Here is a 17120-nt window from a genome sequence, read left to right as displayed (position 1 = left end):
CTTTCTATTTTGTTGCCGAATCCGCAAAAGTTAGATCGAGCGAAATGGACTACCTATGCTTGAAACATAATTCACTATAAATCAAGTACTTTAGATCCGCTAAATTTTAGACAAAAGCTGCTATCATGAGTTCAGCATGAGTATAATGGAGCAAAAATGTTCCCTAATCTGTCACCAAAGTTTAGCATTGTAGACTAATTAACTGAGAAAAAAAAACGCCCTCCACTGTTGGAATGCGCAGAAGTCCAATCATTTGTTGCGATTGCTTTTCGGCGGTTCCCTAGTTGAATTTAAAAAAACATTTTCACGACACTGAATCCCACCTTCAAATATCTGCTCACTTTCCCAAATTAGTTTCGCAAATACCCTCCTGAATAAGACCTCTTTAAACATGTCAACGACGGAGAAAACAGCCAGCACAACAAAGAAGGGAAATCCCGATTTTCTTACTCCAGTACACCCCGCGAAGCGGAGCCGACTAGCCGCCGTCAATGCCACCCGGAACTCCCCCGCTCATGCCGTGAACATTCCCGCTTCTCCCTTCATGAAGAAGTTGGGTTGGGGAACTGGTGTTTCCGTGTTTCTTCTTGAAAGGTGAGTAAGCTGGGGGTCATGCTACCATAGTTTATATTTGTGGCTACTTGGTTAGAATGCAGGCGCCGGTATTTAATCAGGGCTGAGCTCAGAGCAGAGACAGGACTGTGTCACTGTTTATGAATCTGATAGTATCAGTGATACTACACTCACTAGTGATATCCTCTCATTATGCACTGTGTGGAGTGCACTGCCACTGGCTCACACTCAATATCACAGTCTATATGTAAATGATTGATACCATATTAAGATGTTTTGTAAAATTGAATCAACTGCAAATCAGTTTTGTTCTGATACTTGCCCAGGGTGGTCCACGAGGGGTTTTAGCATGTCGCTGCAACATGCTAAAATTCTTGTGCAACATCCTAAAAAGCCAGCAACATGCTATGCAACATCCTTAAGAATTTGCAACAAGCTCAAAGTAAAAGTATTAAAAAATGTGCAAAACATGTGCATAACACAAGAAACATCAAACTACCAGGTACTTTAGATATTCGTGTGCAAAACACGAGAGAGAACATTGAATGTAAGCAGCACAAAGAGAGATAAGCAGCAAAATATTGCGTACTACGTACTCATCGTGTGCGCTCCGCGCATATTTAATTTCTGCAATATTCTCAGATTCTGAGCTTGCAACATGCTAAAATTTCAAGTTGTGGACCACCCTGCTTGCCACATGACAATAATACTGCAGAAGACCTCTATGCTATATATGCTGGTACGGTACTGAAGTTAACCAATTTTTGAATAATTACTGTAATAGATGGTTCTACTGATTATTTTGTTCACCATAAATAAGTTCTGGTCAGACAAATGTTTTGAAATTGTCTGACATCCATGCCCACGCTCAATATAGACTGTTACACGTGCTACCAAGCGCTGACGACCGGGAGACCTGACAGGAATTACCTACACTCCCGTACAGATGACGATGATGATGATGAAGAGTTAGAGCTGTGAATTTCTGCTTTTGACACAATTTCCCTCCTGTAGAAGCCCAAGGCCTGATGGCACCATGCGATCACCGTGGGCTGTCAAGAAAATCCGCAGTAAATATCAGCGTGGTGGCGGCCTTGTTGATGTTGAAGGGAGAATGAAGAGAGAAGCCGAAATATTGCAGGTTAGTGACTTTTAGATGTCAATTTTGTGATGCACATACTCAAACTTTTTTTGATGGCTACTACTAGTATTCATTCCAATGTGATCAAAATGCAACAGTTAAGTCAGTCCAAGTACATCTACATCCGTTCACCACAAAGTCCAGGAATTGTATAAAACACGATATTCAACATATTTTAGAGCTGTTCTAATCTGTTCTAATCAGTATCAGGCCAATCAGTCAAAACAAAGTTTTCATTGAATGTTTCAGATTGACCTTCGTATGTTAGTACATATGTCTGTCCAACATAACATACATTTGCCCCAAAATTTCCATTTTGGCAAAAATTCTAATACTAATTGCTTGTTTGAAGCAGTTTTGGGACAAAAGTTATCTCTCATTAAAATAGATAATGTTAGATGTTAAAGACAAAAAATAATTAGTTACGTATATAATACAGAATGTATATGTATATATATATATATTTTTTTTTTTTTTGGGGGGGGGGGTAATGCACATTGGTAAAAAAAAAAATATTATGATGTCCCTGAAATTTCACTTTTACTATGCAAATACGTACACAGATGCAACCTTTTGTAGGGAGAGAGAATGTGACAATGTACACAAATTTTTCTGTCTGATGATCTTTAGAAATTAATTCACCTGCATAGCCATGACTTATGGATCTGCTCAGTTCTTATGTGAAATACTTGATTATAATAAAGATAATTGTGGGCACTTGTATAGTGCACAAGTCCACCTTTCGGGGCTTATGGCAAATTTTAATGTACTTGTGCTCTGATCATGACATTTTTAATTGTATATGGGTGTATGTCTTTCCTATTTTGAATGCAAAATGATGTGAACGAAAAGACAAGAACATAGCACAACCAAATCCTACCCTGAGCTTATTTTTGATAACAAAATCCAGAAACTGGACCATCCCAACATTGTTGAGTTCAAGGCACTTAGCCATGCTGCTGATGGAACGTTGTGTCTGTCCATGGAAAACGGTCAACAGTCATTAATGGACATGATTGAAGACAGGAATGGAAAAGATGAAGGTGAGCAAAGTGACTTTCTGCAGCAAAACATTCTCACAAAATAGAATCTTTTTATAAAATGCTATATTGTCAACAAAAATTTGTTTGTGATTAATTGTGCTCTACATTCAATTTACAAGAGTTCTCATATTACTGTACAAGTGAACATTTTCATGTGAATAAGTTTTGATGCTCTGATAGGGTGAGATGAATTTTGCATGTTTTCAATCTGCAGAATCAAACTATAATGTACATAGTGTCCAGAGAGTGTCATATAACATGTACATTAAACTATACAATTTTTATGCCTCCGCAACGAAGTGGTCGGAGGCATTATGTTTTCGGGTCGTCCGTCCGTCCGTCCGTCCGTCCGTACGTCCGTCCGTCCCGTTTTGTTTTTGTCGATATCTCAAGAACCGTGTGGTGGTTTTACATCAAACTTGGTATCAGGGTATATCCTTGGGGGATGATACTTTGTGTGGATTTTAAGGTCACAGGGTCAAAGGTCAAAGGTCACAGGTTATTTTGTGAAAAAAAAATTGAAATTTCATGTTTTTCTCCATATCTCGCAAATGGTTCAAGGTATCTTCATGGAACTTAGTATATATGCTTGTACCGATGGGCAGTGATTATCTAGGGAAGTTGGGGTCATGGGTCAAAGGTCAGGGGGTCAAAGGTCAAGGTCAACTCCTCAAAATATCACTACTTTCCTTAAAATGCAATATGCCTGAAGGGTTTTTTTTTTTCAAACTTGATGTATGGCATGTATTACCCAATATATATTTTTGGGGAAGTTTCTTGCCAAAAGGTCAAAGGTCAAAAGGTAAAAGGTCAAGTGAAAGTGCTAGATTGCACTTTTTCCTCCATATCTCGAAAGTAACTCAAGGTATCGTTATGAAACTTACATATTTATGCATGTTCAACCTAACAGTGATTCTCTTTGGAACTGTGAGATCAAAGGTCAAAGGCCAGGTTTAGATAAAGCTACAGTAAACCTCGGATAAGTCGACGTCGAGTGAGTCGAAAATCACTTAACTCGAAGTAAAATAAAAAGTCCCGATTTTTCCCTATGTATATTCTCTAAGAAATATTTGGATAAGCCGAAGTACGAGAGTCGAATTTCGGATGTGTCGAAGTAAAACATTCAGTCCCTTTTGTACAAAATACACGTAGTTTACATCACTTGAGCCGAAGAAAATTTATCTGGCATTCTCATTACATTTAGAGGAGAACAAAAAAATCGGCATGTTGCAGAACCCCGTCCCTGACCTGCTGCAGTAAGCATGCACACTCACCGTACCGCTCCGCACGCATGTCGAATACATACACATCTGTACATGTATACACACAGCACATCGATCCATACTTTATCCATATACACACAGCACATCCATACTATCCATGTTAAGCCAGAACTCCTTGGTCAACCAATCGCTGCTTTAATATTTTGGTGACAGGCCAAGTAGGCGGAGCTTGTTTGTGCGTGCCCGGCTGGCTGTCTAGTTTTGTTCAATGGAGGTGGGATGGGCCTGGGAGAGTGTTTGTCTCAGGGTAGGTCAACAGAGATGGCTACCTATGTTGCACCATAGACATATAGCACATGCACATTGCCACATTAGCGCAGACATTCTCAGAACTACGTTTAACTACCAGTATTGATGCAAATTCCATGTTCAATTTAGAACAAGAACATTATCTTCGAGAACAGACAAATTTGAATGCAAACACACACAAGCACACACACACACACACACACACACATGCATGCAAATGTACTATAACACATGTACATAACTGTGAGTCGAAAAAAAATCGACTCTCGCGAGAGTCGAAGTTCACTTAAGTCGACGCATTTTTGTCAGTCCCGAGAGCTTCGACTCATGCGAGGTTTACTGTATTTTCCCATTTGATACTGAAATTATGCTTTTTCTCAATACCTTGAAAATTACTCAATGCATAGACTTATAAAAGGGTCAAAAGTCAAGTAAAAATCATCAGTTCCCCAAATACCTGCACTCTGACATTTTAATCATTCATCCAATTGAACCTAGTTCTAGAAAAAGTGAACATTCCCCTTACAAAAAAGAACCATGGTTTTACCATGGTAATACCATGGTATGGTAATGAACCATGGAAACCTGGTAATTTTGCCCTGGTAAAACCATGGTACATTACCATGGTATTACCATGGCAAAATACCATGGTATTACTGCTCTTACCATGTACCATGGTATATTACCATGGTATTACTGTGCTTACCAAATACCATGGTACCGGTACCATGGTACAATACCATGGTATTTCTGAGGTGATTTTACCATGGTATTACCATGGTATTACCCTGGTATTACCATGGTATTTACAATTTGAAAAGAAAAATAACATTAATGGTCATGTATTTACAGCATGCAGTACTAGTATGTTACCTACATAACCTGGCCTCGAATCACATACACCTGTTTCTACACTATTGTACAAGACCTACATCCTAATCTATACAGGTCTACCTATCTGTATACCTAGAGTATACATCCTATTCCTAGATACATTGCTAGTGTATCAGTTCTTTATATATGGGCTGATATCTGAAAAGGTTTAAGGCATGGTTACTAACTACATGTCATGCATAATATTAGTCCTATCAAAATATGAATATGCATTGTTATAACACAAGTCAAAATAGTTGGTAACAAAAGAGAAATTTCCCAACATACTTCAAAGTTTAAACCCAGAATATATACTTTGGGTTTTTATGTCTTTTATCTATTTTCTCACCTATTGCATGTTAGATGCTCTCTCATGAATATTCATGAGCGATACAGAAACCAAGTCAAAACATGGTTCGTGCAACTTGAATCAACTTGTGTTACATTTTCCAGTTGGGTTAATGAGGTTTAAACTGCATGGGAAGAAGTCAGTTCTTGGTACCATGGATATATTAGTACTAACCGGGTGTTTGCACTCACCCACACCCCCCCCCCCCCCACACACACAAGCACACACATACACACATACACACATACACACACTACACACATTCACACATATACTAAATACAGGCTGTAGTACATTTATTACATGAACATACCGGTATAATATTTTGGGTCGTACTTGGAATTTGTATGAGATAACACACAATGTGAATTACAGTAGTTCCAAAACTTTGCTTATCTTTAACGGGCCAGGCTAATTTGGCTATAAATGCTAAAAATTGCATTTTGGGAGGGAATTTCGCCTCCCCCCCCCCCCACAAGATCTCGACCATTAGTATTACGATCGTAGCGAAATTTGGCCCAAGTTACAACCACATTGTAATCTACAAAATTATGTGTTATGTATCTTATAATATTTTTTTTATTGTCAATTTCTAATTTTAATTCATCAATTAATTATTTGTGCAAATTAGGTCCATCATCTTATTTTAGCCTAATTAAAAGCATTAAGAGTCTATTTCTTAATCATTTGTAAGTCTGTTTTTACATGTTTAAAGACCATGCATCAGACATTAAAGGACTTCCAAAAGCCAATTTATTATGTATATGATTTTTTTTGAGTTTCAAATGTATTTCTTTGTTTTTTTATTGTTTCCTTTGTTTTCTTATGAGATTCTCATTGACCACTTTTATACCATAATTAGCATAAGATCAATCAATCGCAGTGATTAATGTTACAGCAGTGATAGCTCCAGGGGGCCCCTTCTTTAATTTTTGATAAGATAAAAATAAATAAATAAAAAGAAAACAAAATGAAAATGGGCGTGTCTGCCCCCTTTAATTGCGGAAGTGGCACCATGACAGATCCCTCCCCCATCCCCACCCCCACCCCATTTACGGAATTCCTGGATCTGCTCCGATAAAGAATAGTCAGATTTTTAAAGAGTTTCTTTGTTGCTGTTTTCAATCAATCTTTGCGTCGATTTTTTTTTCAATCGGAGAAGGGACAGTACTTCACAAGCTTTGTCTTTTTAGTGGGTCCCTGCTTTTTTCACACAATGCATATTTCATTTATTTCACTTTTGTTACCTCAGCAACCACTGCATTGTACCCCTACTTTAGGTTTTCAATTATTGCTTTCTCTGTACAAATTACATGCATTCTACTTTCATTGAAGAAAGCGAGATTTATGTTCACCAAATAGATTATTTTGCTGCGGAAAAAACAACAATGAATTTGAAGTTGAACTTGAAAAAAAGTCAGGAAAATGTCTCATGACAGGGTCTCTTCCATCGCAGACTCGAAACATCGAGGGTGGATTCCGCCCTTCCCTCTCCTGCCACGTCCCTTAGAGTTTAAGGGGTTTACCTTTAGAATCGGTTGTTATATATTTTGATTTTTCCCATTCGTTGCAAGTATACTCATAATGGTCCAATAGTTTTGACTGTAATGTATTGGTACGTTTATAATCGTTTAAAAAGTGGAATCAATTGGTAAAACTGCCAGATTTGATGAACTGGTATGAACTTCCCCAGTCATGCCAGTTTGATTACCCGGCTGGGTTCTACTAACTGTTACAGCCTAAACTTTATCAAAGTGCATGTAGGTTAAATCTGCATTGCTTTGAAGTTGAATAAATCTATCAGTTGTGTCAAGTCATTTGCAACAGGTATACAAGAGCCTGGTTCAAAAAAGGTGAATCTGCTGGAATCACGGAGTTGATGTTTTAGTATGCCAGTTCTTACTGGTAAATCTGCCAGTTGTGTCCAGTCGATTCAACCTGCACTAAATTGGTCCAATTTTTTCGGGGTCATCCCACAAGTCATACGGCCCACAAGCTCGACATTGCATCATGGGGCTTATTGTAAAAGTGTCGTGGGCCTTATTTACCTAGTGTCGCAGTCATGTGGGCCTTGTTCGCTAGGTGTCAAATTCATGGGTTGTTTGATTTGTTGGCTGTATGATTTGTGGGTGTCGAACTCGAATGTGCACTCATTGTTTCTACTGTAATCAACTGGTTGTTGTATGCCATTTCACACAATTTCTTTCAAGTGGATCATCAACTGAAAAATCTGCTTGTTGTGTCCAGTTGATCCCACTTTGTCTAAGGGCATACTTTGGTCTATTTCTTCCTACTGGAATCAACCAATAGGCTTTAATGTTCCAGTTTACACAATAGATCTAATTTTTTTAATCTGTCATTTTCATTAGAACAGTTCAACTGTTAATGGTATGGCAGGGCCCTGTGGTATAGAGCAGCGACAACACTCGAGAGGCTCTCCTGGATAAGACCTTATTATTATTATTATTATTATTATTATTATTATTATTATTATCATTATTATTATTATTATTATTATTATCATTATCATCATCATCATTATTATCACCAGTACCACTATGCTAATACTATTAGGTATGTTGTTATTACACACATGTAACTCACTCATCACAGTTTGATCCATTTGTTCAAACTGGAGTCATCTATGTTTTCTCAGTGTACCAGTCCATTCCATCGCTTTCAAGTGGAATCAACTGGTAAATCTGCCAGTTGTGTCTAGTCAAGTTCAATACAATTATTGTATCTATACAGGAATCGGGTAGTTGATATTTCAGTATGACACTTTATTCCGTTTCTTGCAATTGGAATCCAGTGGTGAATCTGTAGGTTATGTCAATGAATTCTAATTGGTAGACAATTGCCTAGTTTATTTCATTTGTTTCAGTCTGTCAGTTGGAATGAAATGTTAGTTTGGAGTCAACTTGTCTAAGTGGAGTCAACTAGTGAGTCTGCCAGTTGAACGACATGTTTTCCAGTTGGTACAAATAAAACTTCATAATCAATGATTTAGAGCCAGGCCATAATATTCAGCTGGAATTGATTGGGGTTTTTTTTTTCAGAGTGTGCCAGCTCATTCAATTTAGTGTCAGCTGGAATGGCGTGAGTTGGTATTAATTTTCATCTTTAATTGTATGGTAATTCACACCATGGTAATGTGAACGAGTATCGGCCTACTTCCAGTTTGCAACTATTTGAACAAGTTGGGTCAAACGGATAGCTATAATGGGACCATTTTTTCCTTGTGATACCAGTGGAGAATGTACCTTTTTTCGTCATTATTTGACATTTAAAAGGAGTATACAGTACTGGATGAGATGAGGATTCAGCTTGTAACATTTTGCGAGATATTTAGAAACCACTCTTTGAAATGATAAAGAGCAGAAGAGGACTCAAACGTTTATTTAATGAAAACAGGCTGAGAAATGATTGAGATATCTAAAAACAAATTAAAACAAAGAGCTCCTAATAAAAGATGGGGCCTGTCAATTTCATTTTGATTTTTTTTTTTTTTTTGGGGGGGGGGGTTGGTAATCTCAGCCATTTCAAGACGAATTTTCTTCAAAACGTTGAATCCTTCTTGAAATTACAGCTGTATATGCTCTTTCATACACTTTATTTCATGAGAGGTTTATCATCTAACAGAAAAAAATAAGTTGTAAATCTGAATCCTCATCTCAACCAGTACCTACTGTACAGTCCCTTTCAGCTATAAGAATATCATAATTGATATGTTGTTGTTGAACCATGGTATCACCAAGGCTATTTTTGTGTACCCTTAGAAATACAGAAGATGACAAAAAGACTATGGTTATATATGCTGCGGTACGATTAAAGACCCTGTGGTTGTAGTACATGGTATGATGGTTATCATATGGTATCTCCGTGGTTATTCTATGGTACAAGTAGGCCTAGTAGTGCCAGAACCGTGCCATGGTATGATGGTTATTACATGGTATATCCATGATTAATTAGTGCAGCGATACTGGGGAAATTCCTTATATACCATGGTTATTTTATGGTACAAGTGGTAATACCGTGGTGATGCCATGGTATGATGGCCATAACCCGGCATCACCATAGTTATTTTATTGTACCTGTATAGTTATACCAGGCAAATACAGTAGATGGCATGGTTTTTCCATGGTACTGGTAGTAATACCATGGTAGTGCTATGGTATAAAAATTATAACATACTATTACCATGGTTATTTTGTGTCGCCTATGGTAAAACCATGGAAATACCATAGACTTCACAGTTATTCTATAGTATACGTATCAGTACCATGGTCGTGTCATGGTATTGATAGTTTACCATGGTTTTTCTGTGGTATCACCGTGCATCACCATGGTTTTTCTGTGGTACTCGTAGCAATACCATTGATACCATGGTTTTACTATGGCAATTGAGGTTTTACCATGGTTTTTCTGTGGTATCACCATGCATCACCATGGTTTTTCTGTGGTACTCGTAGTAATACCATCGATACCATGGTTTTACTATGGCAATTGAGGTTTTACCATGGTAATACCGTAAATTTCATGGTTATTTTTTGTAAGGGTCAGCACATTTGTGTCAAACCTGTCATTTTAAAGGGGAAGGCTAGTAACTGATCAGTGGGAATCAGTGGAAATGCTGGGAGATGATTGTTCTAATCCTTATGGGATTCATTCAAGAGTTCATTGTATATCTATTGTTGTGTGAAAATGATTTGCTTCAGAACGGTCTCATATTCAAGTAATGTGCAGATTAATGCTCCGTCCCTGACCAGGGACGCTAACCTGGAAGCATTAATCTGCACATTACTTGAATATGAGACCATTCTGAAGCAAATCATTTTCACACAACAATAGATAAACAATGAACTCTTGAATGAATCCCATAAGGATTGGAACAATCATCTCCCAGCATTTCCACTGATTCCCACTGATCAGTTACTAGCCTTCCCCTTTAATATTTTGCCAATTGTGTGAAACTGTCATCACACATTGTCAAGACATTGTACTATAGACCTATTAGGAGAACCATGCATTATGGCGGAGGCATATCAGTAGCCGTAGCGATATATCTAGTTTGTTATATTCTTGCACTTGTTTCAATTGCACAAAAAGGAACAAACATCTCAACTTTTGCTGAAATATGTTTCAATTTTTTTTTTTTTTTTAAATGATGGTTTTGTCAACTAGAGGTACTGTCCAGACAGGATCTTCTTTTAGCTTGATCAAATTTGAGCAAGTTTTTGTTCTTATCACCCCTTGCCTCCAGGACCCTTCCCAGCAGCACAGATCTACAAGGTGGCCATGGGGCTGGCATCGGCTCTCTCTTACCTCCACAATAAATTCAAGTACATCCATGGCGACTTGAAGAGTGCCAACGTCCTCATCAAGGGGGTCTTTGAGTCCATCAAGCTTTGCGACTTTGGTGTCGCCCTCAAGCTCAAGGACGACATGGAGGGTTTAGCGGTATGGGTCGTAGATCTATAGGACTTACTAGTCATTTACGCTGTTTTCTGACCATGCTGAGCCTATTCTTTCTTGATGGTAACCCCTAGGATTATATACTCCACACAATTTATCCCAAGCTCGTTTGAATGGAATTTCAGATGTAGGAAATCAGTTACATCAGACAAAGGAATGGGGGAAATGTTTACATTTTATATCCTATGTGACGGGCAATATGGCTTATAAAAGTGATGAGTCACATTGAGGTTATAACTTATGATTACTAGCTTACTAGTATGGTCACGCCATCATATTGATAATGATGATGATAACAATAATGTTGCTTATTTTATCATCATAATTATCATAGTTATTAGATTAGCAGTAAAGTAGAAGTTTTATAATCATTTATTTTTCCGCACCATCATCATTTTCATAGCTATTTGTTAACATCATCACAGTATTATAAAGATGATGATGATGATAATAATTGCGAGTGCTGATGTTGCCTTAACACCCTTATTACATTTCACCAATTTGACAGTGTGTGTGTATTTGTACAAATTGTCCTCCCTAGAACCCCAAGGACTCCTACATTGGCTCCCAGCCCTGGAATGCTATGGAGGTTCACATGGAAGGTGAAATCAGCCACAAGACAGACATGTTTTCTTTCGGTCTGGTCATCTGGGAGATGATGTCCCTCTCTGTCCCACACCTTGATCTTCTCTGTTAGTTCTCATTGAAATTTGACTCTTTGGCCTGAATTCATAAAGGTGGTTTGAATTTAGACCATGGACTAAAATAAGCGTGAAATAGGCATACCTTTTGCATGTGCGTATCAACGGGAGTTTGTTACTGGACATCTGTTGGTGTACACAATCTGTCCATCATATTTACGCAGAAGAAATCTGCATAAACCATGGTCTAAATTTAAACCACCTTCATGTATTCAGGCCTTAGTGTGTGTTTGTGGCTCTGTGTTTGCATGTGTTTGGTTCTGTGTTTGAATTACTGTGACTGATGTAGATTAACCCTTTCTGTGCCAGGGACCTAGTTGGACAGTGTGTACAATTATGCGCCAGGGGTTTTATGTGCCAATTTGCACTCAAAGCATGCAAAGGCTCAATAATGTGTACAGTGCACTCCCGTTATAACGAAATGCTCGGGACCGGCAGTTTTCTTTCGTTATAACGAAATTTCGTTATAACTGAACAAATGCCATATATAACGAAAACAAGGAAACCACATATATATATATCATATTCTGTTTGCTAAATACTCATCATACACTGCACAGCTATGTGAAATGTGATTGGATAACTGTATTACAATAATAAACGCAAGTTCCCCTCAGAAACTGTGCGTGACACAAGGAGCGAACACACAGTGGTGTGAAGCGTTTACCCGTGCAGAGACGCTATAAATGCTTGTTCTGCTACGTATTTTCGAGAGCAATTCGCATTTCGTTATAACGGAGCACATTTCTTTGTTTTTCTTTGTCTGTGGCGCTCGGAAAAGACTTCGTCATAACGGAAATTTTGCTATAATCGTGTTCGTTATAAGCGAATTTTGTACCATAGACTTTAATGGTGATAATTTTGGGACCAGAAGATTTACTTCGTTATAACGAAATTTCGTTATAACCGTGTTTGTTGTAGCGGGAGTGCACTGTATCTCAATCTATGCATGTGGGTGTGATCATGTGTGCATGTACTTTGGTGTGCTCTCTCTCTCTTTGAGTGTTGCACCCTGGTGTACCTGGTGTATGTGTTTATTTAACTTTTTTTCTTTGTCTGAATAGTGTGTGCATGTGTATGTTTGTGTGTGTGTGTGTGTGTGCATTTGGAAGTACATGTACACCTATAGTCTAAAATTCCAGGTGTTGTATTGCTCTCCTAAGTCTAATGATGCCGTATTAATGCAAATTATCACTTGCTTGCTTTATGGTCAACTATTGGTCAGTACAGTATAGGCAAGGTATATAGACACCTCTGTGGGCAAGCAAGAGATTTGTACAGGACTTCGTACTGGACTTTGCTATAATACACTTGCATATGATATAGCGGCCTTGATAGAAATGAGCAAAAGGGGATGATTTAAGGATACAATGTATCTCAATGTTGATACTGACAAAGGGCATCTATAAATCTTCAAGAGAAAATATCTCACCCTTTGAAATCACTAAGAATTGTCACATAACCTTCTCCTGTGTGAATAGACTCTGGTGGTGATGACACTGATGGGGACTTCGACGATGACGAAACGAGCTTCGATGAATCCGAGTACGAAGCTGCCCTCGGGACCAGACCTCCACTGCCAAAGGAGAACCTAGGCCCAGAATACCAGGCACTCATTGAGCTGTTCTGTGCCTGCACTCATGAAGACCCAAGTAAGAGGCCTAGCGCCAAGATGGCCGTTGCTGCTCTCGAAAGCATCAAGTTATGAAATCTTCCATTCCGAAGAGTAACTTCAAGTGCATCTTGTAGTGAAATACCAAACTGTGTTTAGGATTTAACACTGTTGACACACTGTGGGTTTGATTCTACATTTTACTGACATGTCAAAAACTGTAGTTGATATCAGGATGGTCCACAATGTGTCATTTTAGCAGGTTGCGTGGAAAAAAAAAATGATGTTGTGCAAACATGTACATGTATTTGCCCAAACTTCATGCATGTTCATTGCTGGTGGCAAGGGATCGGGGCCTGCTGAAATGTCCTTGAAGCTCTAGAGTTACCTGGATACTCTTACTTTGTTGTGTTTGGACATTTGACCACAGTGCATAAGCTGTGTTCCAAGTACATGTATACATTTTTTTCTTTAATTCATCTATTTTTTAAAAGCCAGATTTGCAGACGAACACACCAGTACGATTCATCTGCAAATTTCTTACTTTTAGCAGGTTGCCTTTTGTTTTGTTTTGTGTAGATTTGTTTTTGGTAGGAGGCTTCAATGTTGTGCATTTTCTTGAGCATCTAATATTTTAGCCTCTTCCAATAACTGCAACTGGATAAAGCCCCTTGTTGACCACTCTTTGGCACTCGCAAAATAAGCATGACATAAAACTCAGGGAATTAAGTGTAAAATGCTAGCAGTATGTGTTGCCTTCATTCATGAAGCAGTATTGGGTTTTCAAATAGACTAAGGCACATTTTAGCATAGATTAACAACTCAATATAGACTGTCCATGTATTACAGTGGAAACTCAGTATAACCAGATCCTTGAGACCGAGACAATTTGTTCTTTATACAGTGCACTCCCGTTATAACGAAATGCTCGGGACCGGCAATTTTCTTTCGTTATAACGAAATTTCGTTATAACCGAACAAATACAATATTATAACGAAAACAAGGAAACCACGTATATATATCATATCCTGTTTGCTGAATAGTCATCATACTATTCATACACTAGAAAGCTATGTGATATGTGATGGGGTAACTGTATTACAATAATAAATGCAAGTTCCCCTCAGAAACTGTGCGTGACACAAGGAGCGAACTCACAGTGGTGTGAAGCGTTCACCCACGCAGAGACGCTATATATGCTTGTTCCGCTACGTATTTTCGAAAGCAATTCGCATTTCGTTATAACGGAGCACATTTCTTTTGTTTCTCTTTGCCTGTGGAGCTCGGAAAAGACTTCGTTATAACGGAAATTTCGCAATAGCCGTGTTCGTTATAAGCGAATTTTGTACCATAGACTTTAATGGTGATAATTTTGGGACCAAAAGATTTACTTCGTTATAACGAAATTTCGTTATAACCGTGTTCGTTGTAACGGGAGTGCACTGTATCAGATGTTGTGTTATATCAGTAGTCATTAAACATTTCAAAACAAAGGAAATACATTCATTATATCAAGTTTTCACTGTTCTGGCAAATTCTGTTTTTGGAAATATTGTAGGTCTTCTGGTAGGGTAAGCACTGAAAGAAAATAAAAGCTAATTAAGATGTTACTGAAAATTGAGCCTTTGTGTTATAAATGTACAAACCAGCTCATACGTACATGTACAACATGTAAATACATACTAGTGTTTTCCTACTGGTGTGCCAAAGTACTTTCTGAGATAGAAAACATCTATAAGCAGGAAAGACAACGATTTTGGAACATTATGTACTCACTATCAACCATTTCACATACTCAAGTTTAATGGAGTTTCATGTGTGTGTGTGTGTTTGTGAAAGAATGCAAACAAGGTTGTTGGCAAATTTCTGTCTCATGCATATGGCTTCAACAAACTTCTCCAAGATCTGGTGAGTGAAATAAATGTGTAATGAGAATGACGGTTTGTGTGAATATGTCGGTACACATATTTCACATTACAATGCATGTAATCGTCCAGTTATATAAATATATACGTATAATATGTTTTTATAAAGAAAATTGTATATTTGAAAGGTCTATAGTATGTGTATATAAATACCCTTGTAGTATCTTTTATGATGTGAAAATCAAAACACAGAATCCATACCATATGTATACAAATGTTTATACATGTATGTGGCGATGGTAATTGCTGGTAGAATGCTCTATGTTACTGAACAATATTTTTTAAAGACCACAAGTTGTTCCATATGTAAGTAACTTTACACATTTGTAAATTTGCATGTGTGTGCAACTTTATGTATAATTATGTAAATAAACTTGTTGATTTTTTTTTGACTAAGTATTACAGCTGTACTTGTATTGTTTGTATCTGTTTAATGCAGTTACTTTTCCAATTTGTTTAGAGGAGAAGTTGCATGTGTGACAAAGTTGGTTTGAAAGAAAAAAGTTTGTGTGAAAATCACAAAAACAAGTTTATAATGCATAATAATATAACTACAGTATTCATGTGACACTGAAATATCTTGTTTCAAGACTCCATTAATACTTCCATGATTTAAAGGGATGATATACATGTAGTAGTTTTGGTTGAGGTGGCCGGCTCCAGGTTTCCATCTTTTTCTCTCTTTTTTTATGTGAGATAATGAGAAACCTCTTATGAAATATGAAATAGCATACAATTCTGAGAAGAACTCAAAGTTTATTTGAAGAAAATTGGTTTTGAAATGGCTGAGACATCCAAAATGAGGCAATCTCTATATTTTACTTTGTATTTGGATATCTCAGCCATTTCAAAACCAATTTCCATAAAAGAGAGTGTAAACTTTGAATTCCTCTTAGAATTGTATGCTCTGTACTATATCATAAGTGTTTTCTTGGTATCTTGCAAAAAGTTAAAAGCCCAATTCTCATCTCCACCAATACTGTACCATCCCTTTAAGTGGTTTTGTAATCATTTTTCAAAAAGTTAAAAGCTGAATTATCACCTCAACCAATACCATCCCTTAAGTTTCTTGAATCTGCATTTGGCTTTGATATGGTGGGTGCAGTTAATGTTTGCCTAGCTGTTTGGGGGCCCGGTGGGTTTGGAGCGCGTCAGGTCATCAAAATGGCCAGGGAAGATTTCACCCAACCAGCCGGGGTTGCTTTTATTTTATTGACTCTTCATTCATGTTCCGCATGAGTGACTTAGCGTCTGTTAGTCTCGCAGACCAATTGCTTTCTCATTTTTTCGCATGGAATTAATAGATGCAATATTCATTGACAGGATTTATTACAACAGATGAATGGCATTTGAAATCCTCTTTTAAAGAAAAGATACCATGGCCTTCTGTGATTCTGCGAGTGTATTACATAATCACTGTCATATGCATAGCCAATGAAACATATCTGCCAAAGGCGTGGTTTAGGGTTTAACATCAGCTTAGATTCTTGAGCATACTGACATCCATTATACTTAATATCCTTTGAAATGCATGTACTGATTATCCGTGATTCATTTTGTCATGCCGCTGCTGAAAGCATTGTCTGCGTAAGATTTTCACGGACAATGTGTCGCTCGTTGGTTCACACGGATCAACAGAGGATAAATATACTGTAACCAAAAGCGTGACGAGAAATTCAACAAATTGTCTAGGACACAACAGTAAACTTGTGTCGATACTAGGCCAGTATGTTATGAGAAAGCGAAAGGAAAATTGTTGGTCAGTAGTGGAATAAACCAGTTATAGAAGCCATAATGATGACAAATTAAGACGTCTTAACGAGACGAATGTGCTCGCGCGGTTTTTTTTTCGGTGTTTGTAGTAATTCATCGTCACACACACACACACACACACA

At 37.7% G+C, this 17120-nt stretch overlaps 1 protein-coding gene across 1 annotated transcript; it reads left to right on the top strand.

Moving 5' to 3' along the window:
* The first annotated feature begins 391 nt into the window (after positions 1-391).
* Positions 392-13397, top strand: LOC139730759 (lymphokine-activated killer T-cell-originated protein kinase-like). Its single transcript, XM_071641620.1, has 6 exons — positions 392-594; positions 1588-1714; positions 2625-2757; positions 10775-10971; positions 11528-11678; positions 13169-13397. The coding sequence occupies exons 1-6, from the start codon at positions 392-394 to the stop codon at positions 13393-13395; spliced, it is 1038 nt and encodes a 345-aa protein (XP_071497721.1). The 3' UTR covers positions 13396-13397.
* Positions 13398-17120: the final 3723 nt, after the last annotated feature.

Source organism: Diadema antillarum, unplaced genomic scaffold, assembly GCF_040938485.1.
Source record: "Diadema antillarum isolate AM-2024a unplaced genomic scaffold, OU_Dant_1.0 seq00000333_RagTag, whole genome shotgun sequence".
NCBI classification, from domain to species: domain Eukaryota; kingdom Metazoa; phylum Echinodermata; class Echinoidea; order Diadematoida; family Diadematidae; genus Diadema; species Diadema antillarum.
This window is presented reverse-complemented; position numbering and strand designations above follow the sequence as displayed.